A 20,231-nucleotide genomic window follows, 5' to 3' on the forward strand; every position below is an offset into this window, starting at 1 on the left:
AACTGGTGTTGAGAGCAAGCTGTTGTGAACAGGTAACTATCACCAACAGCTGGAAATGAGGCCATTGGTGGAATGGCAGAACTCTGCCTACTGTAATTTGGAATGCAGGCAATGTGACAAATGAACTTGGGAGTCTACACAAGAAGGCAGAAATAAATGTTTCTAGCTAGTCTTGGGTTGTATCAGTTAGTTGTACTTTAATAAAATGCTCTAAGAAAAAGATAGATTCTGCCAAATGGGGAGGAGAGGAAGAAAGGAAAAAAAATAAAGGAAAGGCTATAAGCAGTCGAAATAGAGAAAATCTACAAATTCAAGAGATTTCAGAACTGAAAGATACAATTTCAAATACTTACCTATGAAAAACACAACTAAGCCACACACATGTAGCACCTAAGCAAAAGGTCTACGCAGGGGGGGAGGGTCATTAGTTTGAGACCATTCTAAGCTACACAAAGGGAGACTCTGTAATGTATATATATATAACAAACAAGCACAAGATCCTCCCCCCCACACACACAAAATGAAGAAACACATTCATAAATGTTTCTGAAGACTCATCCTCACTAAGGAAAAAAACAATCCCACAGCCTAACCATTTAATATTTTAGTAAATTTTTTTATGTCAGACTATTTTCGTGTAATATTTGTTTTGTTGCTTAAATAAAGAAGTTGTGGGCTGCTGAGATGGCTCAGTGGGTAAAGTGTTAGCTGTTTCAAGCCTGAGCCCAATCTGTGGAACCTATATAAAGATGGAAGGAAAGCCAGGTGGTGGTGGTGCACATCTTTAATCCCAGCACTCAGGAGGCAAAGAAGGTAAATCTTTTGAGTTTGAGGCCAACCTAGTCTACAGAGTTCCAGGAGAGCCAGGGCTGTTATACAGAGAAACACACTTGTCTCAAAAAACCAAACCGGATCCCCAACCCCCCCAAAAAAATGGAAGGAGAGAATGGATTCCATAGGTTGCTTTCTGACTTCCACAAGAGCTCCATGTCATAAATACCCACACATATGTCACAGACATACAGAATGATGATGATAATAAAAGTTGTATTTATATTTTCATTGTGAAGGGAGCAGGCAAAAGGCTTGCATTGTATGCTGGTTGACAAAGATGGAACACACAAGGAAAGTCCCCAATCTTTGATTTCTGATTGGTGAAAATTGTAACTGTAACTTGGCAATAAATGTTTGTGAATTTTACACTTATAAACCCCACTTCTGCCTCTGCTTGGGGCTGTCAGGAGAAACAAGGCTCCGGAGTCCTTGTCTTGCAGCCCTGATTGATCAGTGACCCACTTATATGGTGAAATATTAAAATCTTTGGGACCCATAGTGTTGTCTCTCATGTTGCATAATGGGCTAGACATAACAGCTGTTGTACAAAACAGGGTTTTTATTTTATTTTATTTTTTTTTGGTTTTTCGAGACAGGGTTTCTCTGTGTAGCTTTGCGCCTTTCCTGGAACTCACTTGGTAGCCCAGGCTGGCCTCGAACTCACAGAGATCCGCCTGCCTCTGCCTCCCGAGTGCTGGGATTAAGGTGTGCGCCACCACCGCCCGGCCCAAAACAGGGTTTTAAAGATGAATGTTCTGTGCCCTATGTTGGGGTTATTAGAAGAAGAAATAACAACTGAGATAAAAGTGATTGGTTTTCTAGCATCACTAAGAAAATCTCTAAACAGGGTTTGTCAGTAAATGATAAACATTTCTCACATTTAAGACAATGAACAATGTTACTATATACATATTTTTAAACACTAATTTTCTCAAAAGAACTCAGAGCATTTATCATTCCAGTCTAAAGAATCAGCCACTTGGCTGGCAAGATGGTTTAGGAGGTAAAGGAGGCTTTTGCCAAGGCTGATGACCCAAGTTTAATCTGCAAGATCCACATGGTAGAAGAAGAGCACCAACTCCCAAAAGTTATCCTTTCACCTTCTCATAGATGACATGGCAGCACTACTCCTTCCCCCACACCAAACAGAAAAAATGTTAAGAATCAGCTATAAAACAATTTCTTTTACAAAATAAGGTTAATTTGTTTCCTATGATTACCCTATTCCTAATGACACACATTTTAGAAGCTAACATACAAACCATTATAAAATGCTTAGTCTACAATTAAATAAGGTATATGATAAAGAGTTTTAGACTGGCAGTGGTGGTGCACGCCTTTAATCCCAGCACTCGGGAGGCAGAGACAGGTGGATCTCTGTGAGTTTGAGGACAGCCTGGTCTACAGAGATATCTAGGACAGCCAGGACTACACAGAGAAATCCTGTCTCAAAAAACAAAAACAAAAACAAAAGAGTTTTAGATAAATTCTTCTAATATTCAGAGCTTGACTCTGGCTTTTAACACTGGATGTATCATCTGATTATTATTGTTGTCAATAGAGATAAGAAATTAATGATCCATGGAGTTAAATTAAATAGGGCTCTGTGAATTAAATGACCTTGCATTTCATTTTGCACTGTTGTTGCAAGCTAGCTGCTCACATTCTTTTTTTTTACAGGAATGTGCAGGTGTGTGTGACACCAATCTATCTTTAAATTTTCAGTGCTACCGGGTGGTGGTGGCGCATGCCTTTAATCCCAGCACTCAGGAGGCAAAGGCATGCAGATCTTTGTGAGTTTGAGTCCAGCCTGGTCTACAAAGCGAGTTCCAGGAAAGGTGCAAAGCTACACAGAGAAATCCTGTCTGGAAAAACCAAAAAACCAAAAAACCAAAACAAAACAAACAAACAAACAAACAAACAAAAAAAAAAAAAAGAGTCTTCAGTGCTGTCAGCAGACATCAATAGGAGGCTGGGAAGAAACAGACCAAATGACTAACCTGATCCTTCTTGTCTAGCCAGTGTGAAGCTGAGTTGTCAAAAATCTATAAGCTTCTTCCAAGTTTCTATAAATTGACCATCTTCATTCACTTGAATGAGCTATGATCACTAATGCCGACCTACAGATTACCCTTCAGCTCTCCTCACTGCCAGTCTTCTGTGATATGACACTTCCCTTAATTCCTGACCACTTACAACTCTTCTGTTTTTACAATGTCTTTCACTGGCTTCACTGGCTTTTCTTTCCTTAGAGTAGTCCTCAAATGCTTTGTGTCTCTATTGTATGTGCATATACACACAAGTTTGTAGCTAGAGTTTTCCTGCCTGGCCCACAGTCAGGACAAATCTGTCACCCGCCAGTCCCACAGCTGCTCAGACCCGACCAAGTAAACACAGAGACTTATATTGCTTACAAACTGTATGGCTGTGCCAGGCTTCTTGCTAACTGTTCTTACATCTTAAATTAATCCATTTCTATAAATCTATACCTTGCCACGTGGCTCGTGGCTTACCGGCATCTTCACATGCTGCTTGTCATGGCGGCGGCTGGCAGTGTCTCCCTCCGTCTTCCTGTTATCTCAATTCTCCTCTCTGTTAGTCCCTCCTATACTTCCTGCCTCGCCACTGGCCAATCAGTGTTTTATTTATTGACCAATCAGAGCAATTTGACATACAGACCATACCACAGCACAAGTTTATAAACGCACATGCTCCTGTGGCTTTGTGTGTGTGTGTGTGTGTGTGTGTGTGTGTGTGTGTGTGTGTGTAGTTGCTTGGGAATTGTGGCCAGTATGCTAGGACTCAAATTCAAACTCTGGAATAATCCCACCAAGTATTCCACTCTACTTACACAGTTTTAGTCACCATGGCAACCAGAACCCGATTATGCACTTGAGCTTTTGATCATTTTCTGAAAGTATTCAAAGCTTTAAAAAAAATTATTCTCACTTCATGAGTACTGTAACTACATGCAAGCACCACCATAAGCAAATCACTCGTTTTACCCACTTCTCATTCTCTGGAGTGTTTTCTTACACAGTGAATGGAAAGAAAAGCTAAGTACTATCCATATATTCTAGACAGAAAATTTTTATCAGGAAAAACATTTTGTTAAGATAAGTATAGCTAGAGAAACAAAAGGTTCTGATAACTCAAATGAACATCTCATATAAGATGGAAAGACACAACTACTAGAATTAAAAGGCTTACCATATATGCCCCCAAATGAAATGATACACAGATAACCTTGAAGCCTTTAAAAGTGCACTGACAGGCACTTTTAAACTTTGTTTCTAAAGGTTTAAAAACCCCATAAGAGAGAACCCCAGGGAGTTTCTGAGGCTCTATATTTTGTATCTTTATTCTGAGTTCAGGTCACATGAGTATGTTTTTTTTTTTTTTAAAAAAAAAAAAAAACACATACTTGGGCTGGAAAGATGCTCAGCATTTAAGAGCACAAAGGGCTCTTGTAAAGTACCTGAACTCAATTCCTAGCACCCACACTGGGTGGCTCACACTAGCCTGTAACTCTGGTTTCAGGGGAATCCAATGCCTCTGGCTTCCTAGGACTTGTGTGCCCAAACCCACACACATATATACAGAATTTAAAAAATAAAATATATTAAAACCTTTTAAATTTGAATCTAAAAGCACACTGAGCTGGGGTTGAGGTTCAGTGGTACAAGTGACTACTATGCACGGAGGCCTGGGCTGTATCGCCAGCACTGTGCCATCTTCACAGCCTCCTCCAAAACAAACACATAAAGCTCTCTTCAAACCAAAGAAAGAGAAAACACAAAGGACACTTAGCAAAATGATGAGCAACAAGAGTGGAAGGAATGTCCAGGGAAATGACTAGTGTTAAGAGTTGACACCACTGTACCTTGATGCTACTTGCTTCCTCTACAAGCTGAGTGCTGGTTTGGCCTACCAATGTATTTTGTGTGCTCTATAGGCAGTGTGATCTTGTTTTCTATTTAAACCAATACAAATATAGAAGGAAGGAGACAAAAAACTTCTTCAAGCCGGGCGGTGGTGCACGCCTTTAATCCCAGCACTCGGGAGGCAGAGGCAGGTGAATCTCTGAGTTTGAGGCCAGGCTGGGCTATAGAGTGAGTTCCAGGAAAGGTGCAAAGCTACATAGAGAAACCCTGTCTTGAACCCCCCCCCCCAAAACATCAAAACACCAAAAAAACAAACCAAAACAAACAAACAAACAAACAAACTTCCTCAAGACAGCAAGAAGTCTCATGGATAAAACTGCTTGCTATACAAACCTGGCAATCTGAGTTTGATCCCCAGAACTTACATAAAGGTGGTAGCAGAAAATCAATGAAAAACAATTTTCTTTGTTATCACCAAAGAAATCTTATATATTATAAAAATATGATCAAAACCAAACCAAAAGAAAACAAAAACATCATCACTTGAAAGAAGAAAGCTTTTTAGTTTAGTAATTCAAATAAGACAAATTAAATAGTGGTGAGAAGGTAACATTCTACCCTGCCACCTGGGGACCCCAAAGAAGATACTGAACTGAGCCCTTTCTAAGAATTTTGGGCTAAGGTTCAATATTGAACAACAAACAGTTATGTTTTAATAAACATATAAAGCACACACATACACAGGATTTTATTTAATACAAAAATTAATTTTTTTGGGGGGGGGTAATAGAGTCTTTTAACTGTTGTTCAAGCTAGTCTAGATATTCGGGCTCAGGAGATTATCCTGCCTCAGCCTTCTGAGCAGCCAGATTATAGGTACTGTCCCAGTTTGCGTTCTATTGCTGTGAGGAAACACCATGATCTAAAGTAACCTGGTGAAGAAAGGGTTTATTTGGCTTACATTTCCCAATTATGATGGGAAGTCAGGGCAGGCACTCAAGGCTGGAACCTGGAGGCAGGAACTGAAGCAAAGGTCATAGAGGAGTGCTGCTTACTGGCTTGCTCCTCTTGGCTAACATAGGTACTTCCTTACACAGCTCCAGCCCACCTGTCCAGTGTGGCATGGCTCTTGGTGGATTCGGTTCTCCCACATTATTCATTAGTTAATAAATTGTTACATAGATTTGCCTACAAGAAATCTGATGGAAGCAAATTTTTCAACTGAAGTTCCCTCTTCCCAGATGACCATAGCTTGTGTCAAGTTGACAAAAAAACTAGCCTATGGTGCCTAGACAGGCACCACTATGCCTGTCTCAGAAAATCCATTTAATGCAAATAAAGCAAAACATCATGTGGGGCCTGAAGACACAGCTCAGCTGGAAGATAGCACTTGCTGCTCTTGCAGAGAACTCAGGTTCAGTTCCTAGCACCCACGTGGTGGTACACAATTCTCTGTAACTCTAGTTCCAAAGGACCTGACATCCTCTCTGCTGGCACTGCACACACAGCACACACACAAATGTATAAATGAAACATTCACAGATTAAAAAAAATAAAATCTTTAAAAAAAAGTCATGTGGGGCTAGAGAAATGGCTCAGCAGTTAAGAACAGGTACTGTTCTCAAAGAGGACCTGCGTTCAATTCATGGCATTCACATCAGGTGGCTCACAACTGTAACTCTACCTACCAGGAATCCAGCTTCTTCTGGACTCCAAGAGTACCTGAACTCAAAATTGTGCATGCTCTTTCCTGGTGGCACTAGACATGCAAGTGGTGCACAGACAAATATGCAGGCAAAGTACCCATACACATAAAATTAATTTGAATAATAAAAAGATAGTTCTAGATACAAATAAGATACAATAAGCAACTGTTAAATAATAAAACAATTTTCTCTTTCTCTCTCTTTTTTTAAGTGACTGGGGATATATACCTCAACAAAAGAATGCTTACCAAGCATGTACCAAACCTGGGTATGAATCCCAACAATGAGGGTAGAAAGCCAAGGGTAGAAAAGGGAAGTTAGCAGAGAATCAAAATACCAATATCTCTATGAAACAGAGACCAAGGCTACCCAATTTTGCACAAGATCCAAGTGTTTACAGAAGATTTGGACTTTAATTAAGGGTTAAATTGAAGAGGATCATTCACATAAAACACTAACGTGAATCTTTGGTAGATTTTCTTATCCACTGTTCAAGGTAAAATATCAAAATTCATCATTACTAGTATTGTTAAAATTTAAGACATTATTTCACGAGGATATTATCCTGCAATTACAAAGACTGTGTCTCAAAACCACACACTTGTGCTAGAGAGATGCATTAGCTGTTAAAAGCACTGGCTGCTCTTCCGGAGGGCCAGTGTTCAATTCCCAGGACCTGTGTGGTGGCTTACAAGGTCCATAACTCCAGCTCCAGAAGTTCCGGCACCTTCTTGTGACTTCTACAGACACCAGGCATGCATCCAGGCATTTATGCAGTATACTTACATACATGCAGGCAAAACATTTATACACATTAGAAAAAAAAAAAGAATAGGGTGCTTGAACCTCAATACCTTCATGCATAAAATAATATGTTAAGTATGAGATGAAAGATGAAGATAAAGTCATCTATAAAAACAACAGAAAACAATAAAATACTCATCTAACAAAAGAGCTCCTCTCAACTTGAGTAAAACAAATACTTCTTGCCTTTCCTATTCAGACAGATTAGAGGGAACCATCTCCCCTTAGAGCAGAAGTTAAGCCCTGCTAAAGCACTATTAAACACTTCTTAGGGCTGGAGAGATGGCTCAGTTGTTAAGAGCACTTATTGATATTACAGAGGATCCGGGTTTTGTTCCCAGCACTCACATGCTGGCTCACAACTGTCTAAAACTCCAGTTTTGATGCCTTCTTTTCCTCTCCACGGGCACCAGCCTCATACATGGTACACATACTTTTATACAGGCAAAACACTCATACACATAAATCTAAAAACTTTTAAAATGAAAAATATATCCATTAAGTCACTTAATTTTAATAAGCCTTTATTCCATGCACTTACTTTAATATTTCTTTTTTCCTTTAAATAAGCTAAGATGTTGGGCAATTTGGTGATTTGTCTCCTGATAGATGTTAGACCTTTTCCTGGTGTCCCAGCTTGCTTAAGAGAAGGACTATCAACCAAGCTGTCAGGTGGACTATCTTCATGCTAGCACTCTTTAGACATCTTGTGGAAACTACATGGTGATCTCAGTGCTTGCTAACAAAGCACAGCTCTGTCCCTAGAAGGTACTATTCCAGCTACAAGTGCTTCAAAAGAGTTTGTGCCAGACTTTTGACAACCAAAACCTCAGTGACTTCTAGATGAACCTGTAGCCACTTTTACTCAGGCCAGAAGGGAAGCATCTGCACTGATGGTCTAGCAGAAAAACTGTGATTGCTACAAACACAGTCCTTTTTAGCAACATTTGCTGTGATTTGCTGCCCCCTTGTGTTGCAACATGAGACCTGACAATGAAAGGCCTCTGGCTTTTTTTTTAGTCTACTTTTGATTTTTATCATTAGTGAAGAAGACTGAGCTCCTAGCACAAAGGTTGACATCAGCAGTGGCACCGGCAGAAAGTAATGAAGGCAGCAAAGGCAGTGTCAACTGCACTGCAAAGGAGACAGTAGTGGCAGGAGAACTAGTGATGAGATCAGAGTGAATGACACAAGGCTGTGGAGATCGGAAGATAAGAAACTGTAGGCACTACTTGCCACAAGAGCTCCAAGGAGCTGTCAAACATTCAGGACAAAGGGTCACAGACATCGAAGGCTCAAGAGATACAACATTAACTAGTGTAGAGGATTGAGACTCCCAACACCCTGGCTGCTAAAGGCTGAGGGTTCCAGCACCTGTTCCAAGAGCTGTAACATTAGGAAGAACTGCTTGCTGGCTGTCTGTTTCCCTGGTTATCAATGCTAGAAGAGGTTTAGGTTAGCTTCTAAATACTGGGGATGCTGGTGGAAAAAGCACAGAGCTACAATCCCGATTGCCTGAAGCTCTAAGTCACTAGATTTTAAAGCCTGGAACAATAGGCCCTGGGCCTGCCAGAAGAGCCCTCAGGCCTTAGAACTCAAGGGCTGAGGACTGTCAACACTGGGAGAATCTCCTTGCCTACTCATAATTCCTATCAAGGAAAAGCAAAGGACCCTAGCCAGCTGACTGGTAACAATAATTTTTAGATTTATTTTTATTTTTATTTGTGTGTAACTGTCAAAGAGGGCACTGGATCCTCTGGAGTTGGAGTTACAGGTAATTGTAAGCTGTCTAACATGAGTACTGGGAACTGAACTGAGAGCCTCTGGAAAAGTTTCGAGGGCCTTATACATGTTGTCAGCTCAACACATGGTTTTTCATCTAAGAATAAACATTAAATAAATAAAATAAAAAGAAAAAGATTACAGTCACTTCTTTCTGTTTGTTCTTTGTTTTTGTTTGTTTTATTTTTGAGATAGGGTTTCATTTTAGGCCAGGCTGACCTGGCCATTTGTAGCTCAGACTTAACTGTGATTCTCCTACCTCAGCCTCCCCAGTCCTGGGATTACAGGCATAAGCTTTCTCACTGAGCTGCAATTATTTCTAATACAGCTGTGTGTGTGTGTGTATTTAATATATGTAAATTATATCTGATATATATGATATTTGATTCTAAGCATAACTTTCAGAGACCTACCATACATCATCGAGAGGAAAAGCAGAACTAGAGAAAAGTTTAACACATCAAGAGTCTACTAACCTTAATCCATTGAACAGCTGCTTGGATTTATCCAAAAGATAACAGAAATCTGTAACTGTCTTCCGCTCTCCCTGTGGGATGTCATCTTCAGCACCTCCAGAGGACATGGTTTCTTTAAGAGTAAATTCAGTCCTGTAAGAAAGCATATGCTCATTTATTTACTCAGTTGGTGAACACAGGGTGGAAGTAGGCCCTAGTTACAGCAGCTGATGGCAGTGTTGTCCCCTCCCAAGACAGAGAATTCTTTTAATTATTCAAATAATCAAAACATGTAAGATGTGTTGGAAAGTAAATGATCTCATACTGGTAGTGTTAAAAACTGTTGGAAACATACACAAAACCATTTTTAATGTTTTTTCATCTGATAACTATAATTTGAATTTCTATTCTAGTGCAGGCATTTGGTCTGTTTAATAATCTGAAATACTGATCCTTTTACCTATTTTTCCAATTTGATTCTGTAAATCCATCCTAGAAAATAATCCTTCACATCTTCTCCATATTTTATAACAATTAAAACCTAAAAACAATATAATGAGTCTAAAGAGTGAACCAGGGAAATATTCCACAGACTACAAATCCTAGTACTTACCCTATAGCTGACTTTCACTTAAGGTGAAGGTGGGGACTGAGGTGATATTCCAGCACCCACACAAAAAGAAGAGCATAGTGGTACACATTCGTAATCCCAGAGGTAAGGAGTAAGAGACACGCAGACCTCTAGGGATGGCTGGCCAGTCAGAGCTGGCCAGCTTTAAGTTCCAGTGAGAGACCCTATTTCGAAAAACAAGGAGGACAGCACCTAACAAATGACAGTCATCACACACCGGTACCAGCACACAAATGAACACAAACACACATATAGCATGTGTACACACACACCCTAAAAAAAAAGTGAGGCAATGAGTATAAAAAGGATAAAAATTTCTCACACACAGAGATATACACTAAAACTGTACTTTTTGATATGTCTAGCAATGGGGCTCAATGGGTAAAGAGCTTGCTGCCAAGCCTGATGATCTGAGTTAGATTCCAAGAACCCCTATAGGATAAAGATGAGAACCAAGTCCCATAAATTATCCTCCAACGCCCCACCCATTAAAAAAATTAACCTACATTTTATTGAATACAAGCTATCTTTATATGTGATCAGTTATATTAACCAGCCATTTAAAAAAGGTAACCTGTACTAAATTAAGACATATAACAATAACTCATTTTGTTTACAAAGACAGAACTTCCTGGGACAACTCAGTGAAATCTGGTCCCAGTGCAGGGAGACAAAAAGACAAGAGTAGACAAGGGTCAGAGATCAGAGCAAGAAGTAAGGATATAATTACTTTTTAAATTAAATATAAAAAGATTCATTTTATATATGTATTTTTAAAATTTGCATATGTGCATGTGTGTGTGTGTGGGGGGGGGTGAGGTATGTACACATGAGTGCAGGTACGTAAGACAAGAGATATTGGATCTTCTGAACCCGAGTTACAGGTGGCCGTGAGCTGACATGAATTCTGGGAACCAAACTCATTGTCCTCTGGAAGTGCTCTTAACTGCTGAGCCATCTTTCTAGCCCCTGGTAGTTATTTTAATGAACTTTTTTTCTCTCCAACATTATCTGGAACAGGCAACAGTGGATGCAAGGCAGGAAAACTACCAGCAGACCTAGAGTAGTCAAAAGCCTACTGGGTAACACAAAGCTGTCACTGGAGACAGATGGTGGTAAAGCCTTGCTTATTTATTATTTGTTTGTTTATTTATTTGTTTTTTGAGACAGGATTGCTCTGTGTAGCTCTGACTGTCCTGGAACTAGCTCTGTAGACCAAGCTGGCCTCGAACTCACAAAGATCCATTTGCCTCTGCCTCCCACGTGCCAGGATTAAAGGTGTGCACCACCACCGCCTGTCTTACTATTTTTTAATCATGTGTATATGTGTGTCTATGTTTATGTGAGTGTTTGCCATGTGTGTGGGTGCCAATGGAGTTCAGAGATGATGGATACCCTGGGGCTGTAGTTACAGGCAGCTCAGCTGTCCAATATGGGTATGGGGAATTGAACTCAGTCCTCTGGAAGAGCAATACATGCTCTTAACTGCTGAGCCATCTCTCCAGCCCTGAAGTAATTTTTAACATGCACGGTCAGTACTGGGTGATTTTTGCAAGTTCCCATGTTCTGTTACCCTACTGCTCTTCTCATTTCATGGACTAGAGGAAAGAGATCATGAGTAGCTTTGTTCCTAAGGGAGTTCAAACCTTAATGTGAAAGACCTTGACCCTGGTAAATCTCCCAATACATGCCTACAACCTGTCCTTTCATTTCCTAAGCACAGCAGGAGAGGCATAAACCAAGCTATAGCTTTCCTGACTCCATCTCATATTCTCATCAATGAAGGTTGCTAATGTCCATAGGACAGATGACTTCACAGGAGGAAAAAAAGTAAATAGAATAAAGCTCACTAAGGGAGAATATTAAAAAAAAAAGCAGGTAGAAATGCTATTATAAAACAAATATAATCACCGAAATAATAAACTTGAAGTGTTGAAGAGCAAGATGGAGATTTTCAAAACAATTCATAATCTATATAAATGCCAGCTTTAAGGCAGTCTGCCAAAAGTAATCAGGAAGAGACGAGGCATAAGTCAAGAGATATAAGGATTAGAGTGGCAAGAGAAATCAATATCCATGTAATAGTGTATATGAACATAAAAGCTGCACAAGGAAAAAGAAAGTTGCAAAAATATCAATACATTTCCTAGAATGAAAAAAAAATATAAGATCTCAGACTGAAAAGACTCTAAGAATGTCCAACAAACTAGACAGAGAGACAGAGAGACAAATATCCCACAGCTAAAAATCAAACATCAAAGTAAAATCTAAGAAATAGGGAAATACACAATTAAAAATCAGCATTAGCTGAAATACTGAAATGAAAAGCAGTAGTCTATTGGGCATAGTAATGCACATGCCTGTAACTCAGTACACAGGAAGAAGTTGAGGCATGAGGATTGGGAGTTCAAGATCAACTTGGCCCACATGATAAGAATCTCTATCAGGGCCAGGAGGTGGTGGCGCATGCCTTTAATCCCAGCACTTGGGAGGCAGAGCCAGGAGGATCTCTGTGAGTTTAAGGCCAGCCTGGTCTACAGAGTGAGTTCCAGGAAAGGTGCAAAGCTACACAGAGAAACCCTGTCTCGAAAAACCAAAAACCAAAAAAAAACAAAAAAACAAAAAAACAAAACACCTCTATCAAAACCAAAGGCAGTAGTCTGCTGGCTGATCCTTCTCCCATCATCTCTATCTTATCCCCCAATACAACAGTTTGCATCTCTGTGAGCTGTATGTTGAATATTTTCTCTTATGGTTCTACACAAGAAACTTTTCTTGTTGTTGCTTGATTTGTCTGTTGTTGATAATTACAAATTTGCAATAACAGCAAGAAGATTCTAGTTTTAGTACAGCTCCCAGAAATCCTCTTTATGTCATTAGTTATATTCTTATGTATATAATTATTTGAAGCTATATAAATTTATCTTTCAATTAAGTACTTTTTGGCTAAATATGTAACAAATGGGGGTTTACTTTTTTTGTATATATACACATGTGACAGTATGTATATGGATCAAGTGCATGCAAGCCTGTAGAGATCAGAAGAGGCATTGGGTCACTTGGAACTAGTTGTTACAGGAAGTTGTGAGCTGTCACGTGGGCACTGAAAACCAAACTCAGGTCCTTTGGAAGAGCAGTAAATGCTCTTAATCTCTGAGCCATCTCTCCACCACCAACAAGTAATAAGTGCTTATTTGGGAACCTTTCTTAAAATGTGTATGTGTGTTTATGATATGTGTGTGTGTGTGTGTGTGTGTGTGTGTGTGTGTGTGTGTGTGTATGTGGTTGAAAATACTATGGCATGTGTGTAGCACCCTCCACCTTCCATCTTTTTTGAGACAGTATCATTTTACTGTTCAATGCTACACCCACCATGCTAGCTGGCACAAGAGCTTTGAGAAATTGTCTCTGTCTCCTACTGCACTGGGATTACAGATGCTTGCTACCACATCCTGCTTTACATAGAGAAAATGTACCTAGCAAAATCCTGCTTCAAATAAGCAAGCAAACAAACCCAGCTCTTCATACTTAAATATAAACAGGAATCAGAACTTCTACTTTACGAGTACTATAAAGGAAAGGAAAGGCAAAGTGAATACAAATTCCAAATTCCAGATATTCACTCTCTAAGTGAAGAAGTTATGTTTTTGATTTTTTTTTTTTTTTTTTTTTTTTTTTTTTTTTTTGGTTTTTCGAGACAGGGTTTCTCTGTGTAGCTTTGCGCCTTTCCTGGAACTCACTTGGTAGCCCAGGCTGGCCTCGAACTCACAGAGATCCGCCTGGCTCTGCCTCCCGAGTGCTGGGATTAAAGGCGTGTGCCACCACCGCCTGGCATGTTTTTGATTTTTAATGCCTAACACTGAAAGGGAATATTTGGTTCACCTAAAGTAGTGGTTCTCAACCTGTGAGTTGTGACTCCTGGAGTAGGGGGTGGGGGATGGAGGGGGTTGAAAGACCCCTTTCACAGAGTCACATATCAGATATCCTGCATACCAGATAGTTACATTAGAATTCATAACAGTAGCAAAATTACAGTTATGAAGTAGCAGTGAAATAACTTTATGGTTGGGGGTCTCCATTGTTAGAGCCCAAGTGCTCCCCCAGCCCGCTTCAGTGCCAACAGTCATGTCATCACAGCCAACAAATGTGACAAGGTCCCCACCATCACAGACTGTTCTCTTGCTGTCTGTCTCTCTTGTTCCTGCTCCTGCTCTGAGAAAGCCTTTCTCACCCCCCCCCCCACAATAAATCTCTTGTGTGAGATCTGTTGAATGGTGTGATCTTTGCAGCATGCCTTGGCCCTGCTAAGGTACTCCTGTTGCTAAACCCTAATGACCACAGCAGGAGTCACTGCATTAAAGGGTCAGAGCATTGCCCTAAAGGAACTCCCTTTCTGTGGTGGTATTGTGTTCCCCAAAATATTGTGTATCCTAATAAACTTATCTGGGGTCAGAGAACAGAACAGCCACTAGATATAGAGCCCAGAAAATGGTGGCACACACACCTTTAATCCCGACCACATGACAGGCAGATCTCTGTGTGTTCAAGGATACAGCCAGGCATGGTGACTCACACCTTTAATCTCAGGAAGTGATGGCAGAAAGCAGAAAGGTATATAAGGCATGAGGACCAGGAACTAGAATCTGGCTAAGCTTTCAGGCTTTCAAGAAGCCGTTCATCTGAGATCCATTTGGATAAGGCATCCAGTCTGAGAAAACAGGATCAGCTGAGATATTGGCAAGGTGAGGTGGCTGTGGTTTGTTCTGCTTCTCTGATCTTCCAGCATTCACCCCAATACCTGGCTTTAGGTTCGATTTCATTAATAAGACCTTTTAAGATTCGTGTTACACCTTTCCCTTATTTGCACAAGGGACCTGTTAAGGCCCCTATATCTCTTAAGAGATTTCTTTTAAGGTAGAATCTGTATCTATAACTGTGGCTTAAATGAGAACAGCCCCCATAGGCTCATATACTTGAATACAGTTACTGGGAACTGTTAGGGAAGGATTAAAGAGATATAGCCTTGTTGGAGGAACGTGTCACTGCAGATGGCCTTTGAGATTTCAAAAGACCCCACTATTTCTGGTGTGCTCTTTCTGCCTCCAGAGTTTTTTTGAGATGTGATTTCTCAGCTATTCCTCCTGCCATGCCTTCACTGGCCATCAGGAACTCTGAACTCTAATCCTTTAAAAACCATAGGCCCAACTGAACACTTTCTTGTGTAAGTTGCCTTGGTCTTAGTGTTTTATCACAGCAATAGAGAAGTCACAAAGACAGCTAACATCAAAGTGATACCAATAGGCCTGTCAACTGATAAGTGGCTACATAGTCAGCAACTATATAGCAAGAACTTACCAGCCATGGTAAAGTGGTCAAGAGAGAGGGAGAGAGGAAGGGAGCATTTAATTATACTATAATAAAGGTAGGCAACATTTTTACTAAGGAAAAAAAGATCAAGCTGGGCATGGTGATACAAGTCTATAATCCCAGCACTAGGGAAGCTGAGGCAGGAAGATCTCCAGTTTGAGGCCAGCCTGGTCTACATAGAGAAAGGCTCCCTCAAACAAAAATAATGACAACAAGCAGCCAAGCAAGCAAGCAAGCAAGCAAACAGCAACAACAACAAAAACCAACCAAACAAACAAAAAAACCAAACCAAAAACAAAACCCCAAACAAACAAACAAATCAAAACCCAAACAAAACAAAAAACAGAGCTGGGATGTAGTTCAACTGATTGAGTGTTCCTTAGCATGCATGAAGCCCTGGTCTACTCCCAACACCAAATTAGCCATGCATGGTGACAAATGCTAGTAATCCCAGAACAGACTGGGATATGTGAGATGTGTTTCAAAACTTTAAAAACAAAGAGAATAGAGGAGAGCAGAGGGCAAGGAAGGAGAAAAAACAAAACAAAACAAAACACCAAGACAAAAGGGAAAAGAAAAAGAGACTTCTGGATAACAATCAGCTAACTCTGAAGTAAGAATCAATCATCTGCTGCAGAATTCCCTCTGTTCCTGATGATCTTGAACCTCTAGAGGGTCAAAATGGCCACAAAGAGGCCAATGCCATAAAAGAGAGAAGGCAGAAATACCGAGGAAGAGTTCCCTGCAGAGAATGGGGTGTCAGACTGATTAAACCCCTTCCCTTGGGCGGAGAGAGTTAAGCTCAGCTAAGATCACTTGTTGCTCTTGCAGAGGACCCTGGTTCATTCCCAGCACCCACATGGTGACTCATAACCATCTGCCACTCCAGTTCTGGGGGATCTGATGCCCTCTTCTGACCTCAACAGGTACCAGGCACATACATGGTACACAGAACGTGCAAGCAAAACACTCATACACATGTAAAAAACAAAAACAAAAATCAAAACCAAAACAACAACAACAGAAAAACTCTTCCCTGAACAATCAAGCCTTACCCCTTGCCTAGGCTCCACTCTGTACAAAGTGAAGGCCTGTCCTTAAACAGGCACTAGTAACTTTTGGACGATTTAGAAATTAGTAAATTAGCTGAAGTGTCAACACTTCCACACAACTTTTCTAGATTCCCCCTATCAGAAACATTTGCTTTTCTCTGAATTTTTGAATGACTTCTCATATAGCTTTATGGTGATATTTTATTTGTACTGAAGTGTGATTTTATTTGTATGTTAATAAAGTTGCCTAGGGGTCAGAGCTAATAGCAAGCCATAGCAGAGCTGGGCGTTTGTGGCGCAGGCCTTTAATCCCAGCACTTGGTAGGCAGAGCTTGGTAGATCTCTGTGTGGTCAAGGATACAGCCAGCATTGGAGACACACACCTTTAATCTCAATACCAACCATAGAAGATCTGGAGGTCTGTACAAACAGGCAGTGACGAGGCAGTCATGTGGCTGGGTTTACAACCAATGAGCAGAACAGAAAGTCTATATAAAGACAAACACACAGGAAGTAGGTCTCTCTTGGCTGAAGAGGCTAGCTGCAGCAGACGGGTAAGGCTCTTAGCTCTGATCTCTTGGCTTTCTTCTTTGCATTGGTTCTGTGTTTCTTATTTAATAAGACGGTTGGTTACATCTACATAGGTTAGCTGCTTTTCATCATGAATACTTGTGCATACGCTTGCTTCCCTTACTAAATTATAAGTTTTTTGAGTTACTACCTGTGTGAGATAACTTCTGCAAAGGCCCTTGCACAAGTGCTTTGAAAACAGTTCCCTGACAGCTCCAAAAAAAACTGGTCACGGTAGGTACAAAGGTCAGTGAGTGCCTCTCCAAGGTAGGCACTATCTCATGGCAGAGACTATGTGAGTGTTAGAAATCCAAGAAGGCTAGGAAAAGGGGCTGTAGCCAACTTGGAAATCTAAAAGCTGCAGAAGCTCATCCCAGTGGGAATGCCAAATAGCAAGTTTTATGAGTGTGGACAAAGGTCAGTCTTCCCAGAAAGAAAGAAGTCAGCCATTAGCCTGACCTAACTGGCACATGGAGCACATGAAGATTTTGTAAAGACAAAGCGTTAGCAACACTTCTGATCTAGCCAGGAAGTGGTGGTGCACACCTTTAATCCCAGCACTTGGGAGGCAGTCAGGCAGATCTCTCTGTGTTCCAGGCCAGCCTGGTCTACAGAGTGATTTCCAGGACAGCCAGGGCTACACTGAGAAACTCTGTCTTGAAAAAAACAAAACAAAACAAAACAAAAACAAAAACCCACAAACAAACAAAACCAGATCCAAAAAGAGGCAGATTAACTATGGCATTTGGTAGAGCAGTGTATATTTTACCAAAACAGGTATTATTTGGGAGCACAGAGGCAACATGGTGGAATGGTTAGGGGCACAAATACCAAACTCTGCAGAAACCCTGGCTATGCCACTAACTACTCAAATATAGCTGGGCAACCTTGCCAAGTTGTTTAACTCAGGCCTTGACTTCCCATCACGTAAAATGGGGATAATAATAGGGACCTGCTTCTTAGGAGTTGTCATGATTAACTGAAAATATACTTATAAAAGAGTCAGCATATAGTAAATGTTATCTAAATGCATGTACCACATGTTAATCTGAATAATTTTCTCTATGAAGGTTGTGGAACTAAATGAGCATGATTTACTGTTGTAAATAAATTACCTTGTCGTAGCTAGGTGGTGGGGGCACATGCCTTTAATCCCTTTAATCAGGAGGCAGAGGCAGGTGGATCTCCGTGAGGCCAGAGTGGTCTACAAAGCGAGTTCCAGGATAGCCAGAGCTGTTACACGGAGAAACCCTGTCTCTAAAAAGAAAAGAAAATAAAAACAAACAAACAAAAAATTATCTTGTTGCAATTATGTAATGCCAATTGTGCTGACTGACATTCCATAAAAATACTGAGGCATATGGATGGCTAAAAATACTGAAGGCATGCTAATATGGAGAACTCTGAGGTGTGGTTCTTGTACTCAAGAAACTCATCAACAGGCAAGGTGTGGTGGTGCACACTTTTGATCCTAGCACATCTTTAATCCCAAATAGAGGCAGGTAGATTTGTGAATTCAAGACCACCTGGTCTACAGAGCTAGTTTCAGGACAGCCAGGGCTACTTAGAGAAACTCTGTTTCCAAAAAAAAAAAAAAAAAAAAAAAGGAAACTAGTAAAGTGAAAGATGCCTACAGAGACATTCCTAATTTATAGTCCCCATTAGCCACTGTTACACGGAAAACCTGAAAGACAACTCAGATAAAGACTGAAAAAGACAAGAAAGGCTATCTCATCTGAAATATAGACATGATAAAAATGAAGGTGGATGGAGAGATGGCTCACTGTTTAAAGGGCACTTGCTGCTCTTGAAGAAGACTCGAGTTCAGTTCCCAGCACCCACATCAGGCAGCTCCCAACTGTCTTTAACTTCATCTCCAGGGAAGTTAATCTGTCTTCTTACTTCTGAAGGCATCTGCACCCATGTACACAAACTCATGCGCGCGCGCGCGCGCACACACACACACACACACACACACACACACACACACACCACACAGTACAGTTGGGTATATCTTTAACCCCAGCACTCAGGAGATAGAGGCAGGCAGATCTCTTTCTGAGTTTGAGGCCATCCTGGTCTATGTAGTGAGTTCCAAGCCAGCCAAAGCTATATAATGAGACTTTGTTTAAAAAAAAAAAAGAAGCTTTAAAAAGCAAAAATGAGCATTGTATTATTTGCATGACATATCCAAAAGCATTAAGACACCCTAAGGCTGACAAGATGGCTCAGTGGATTAAAGCAGTTGCTGTGAAAGGAAGAAAACCTGACTTGAATTACATCCCTGGAATCTTTCAAAAAGCTGCATGATATGTGTTGGCTACAGTTTATAATCCCAGCATTCCTACTGAGATGGGAAGCAGCCAGTTAGTCTGGAGCAAGTAGACCAGCAAAATCAAGAGAGACCCTGCTCCCACAAGGTTCAAGGAGAAGAGAGAATGACCAAAAGTTGTCCTTTGACCTCGACAGGGTTGTAAACACGCGCGCGCACGCGCGCGCACACACACACACACACACACACACACACACCCAGGATCAGGAGAGGGGATGTAGATACAGATGAAATAAAATTAGCTAAGAATTCATAAATATTGAATTTAGGTGGTAAGTACATGAGAAATAATTTCATTTCTGTAAGTTTAACTATTTTACATAAGGAAAGTTTGTTTTTTTTTTCTTTCAGTGTTATCTATAGTATTTTATAAGTACATTTCTTCCTATCCTTCCATTTACATATATGTTAAGATGCCTGTGTCAATGCTTAACTATCATCAGAGATGGGTATGATTTGGGAGAACTTTTTTATCTTTGGACTTTCTATGTTGAATAATCAAGTGAAAAATAAATAACAAAGTACTTGAGAAAATTCTTTAACATTGTGTTTCTCTACCTTGGCACAACTAACATTTTAGGGTAAATAATTCATTTTTTTCTGCAAAAAATTACATTGTGTGTTTCTGTGTATATGTGTATGTGTACATGCATACATGGGCCACAGCACATGAACAGAAGTAAGAGAATAACTAGTGAGAATTGGTTTACTTCCACATTTACATAGGTTCTGGGGACTCAACTTAGGCCATCAGCCTTGGCAGCAAGTACTTTTACCCACTGAGACATATCACCAGCCCACCAAATAATTCTCT

At 40.4% G+C, this 20,231-nt stretch overlaps 1 protein-coding gene across 5 annotated transcripts in view; it reads right to left on the reverse strand.

The window, feature by feature from the left end:
* Window positions 1–20,231, reverse strand: part of Scai (suppressor of cancer cell invasion) — a 98,048-nt gene that overhangs the window by 38,447 nt on the left and 39,370 nt on the right. For all 5 annotated transcript variants that reach the window (XR_009378721.1, XM_059260240.1, XM_059260241.1 and 2 more), the window contains one exon: window positions 9,487–9,618. Coding sequence is in view for 4 of the 5 variants with exons in the window: in XM_059260240.1 (XP_059116223.1) it covers window positions 9,487–9,618 (132 nt within the window). In the remaining variant the exon portion in view is untranslated. The remainder of the gene's footprint in view (window positions 1–9,486; window positions 9,619–20,231) is intronic.

The sequence above is a fragment of the Peromyscus eremicus genome, chromosome 4 (assembly GCF_949786415.1).
Source record: "Peromyscus eremicus chromosome 4, PerEre_H2_v1, whole genome shotgun sequence".
In the NCBI taxonomy this organism is placed as follows: Eukaryota; Metazoa; Chordata; class Mammalia; order Rodentia; family Cricetidae; genus Peromyscus; species Peromyscus eremicus.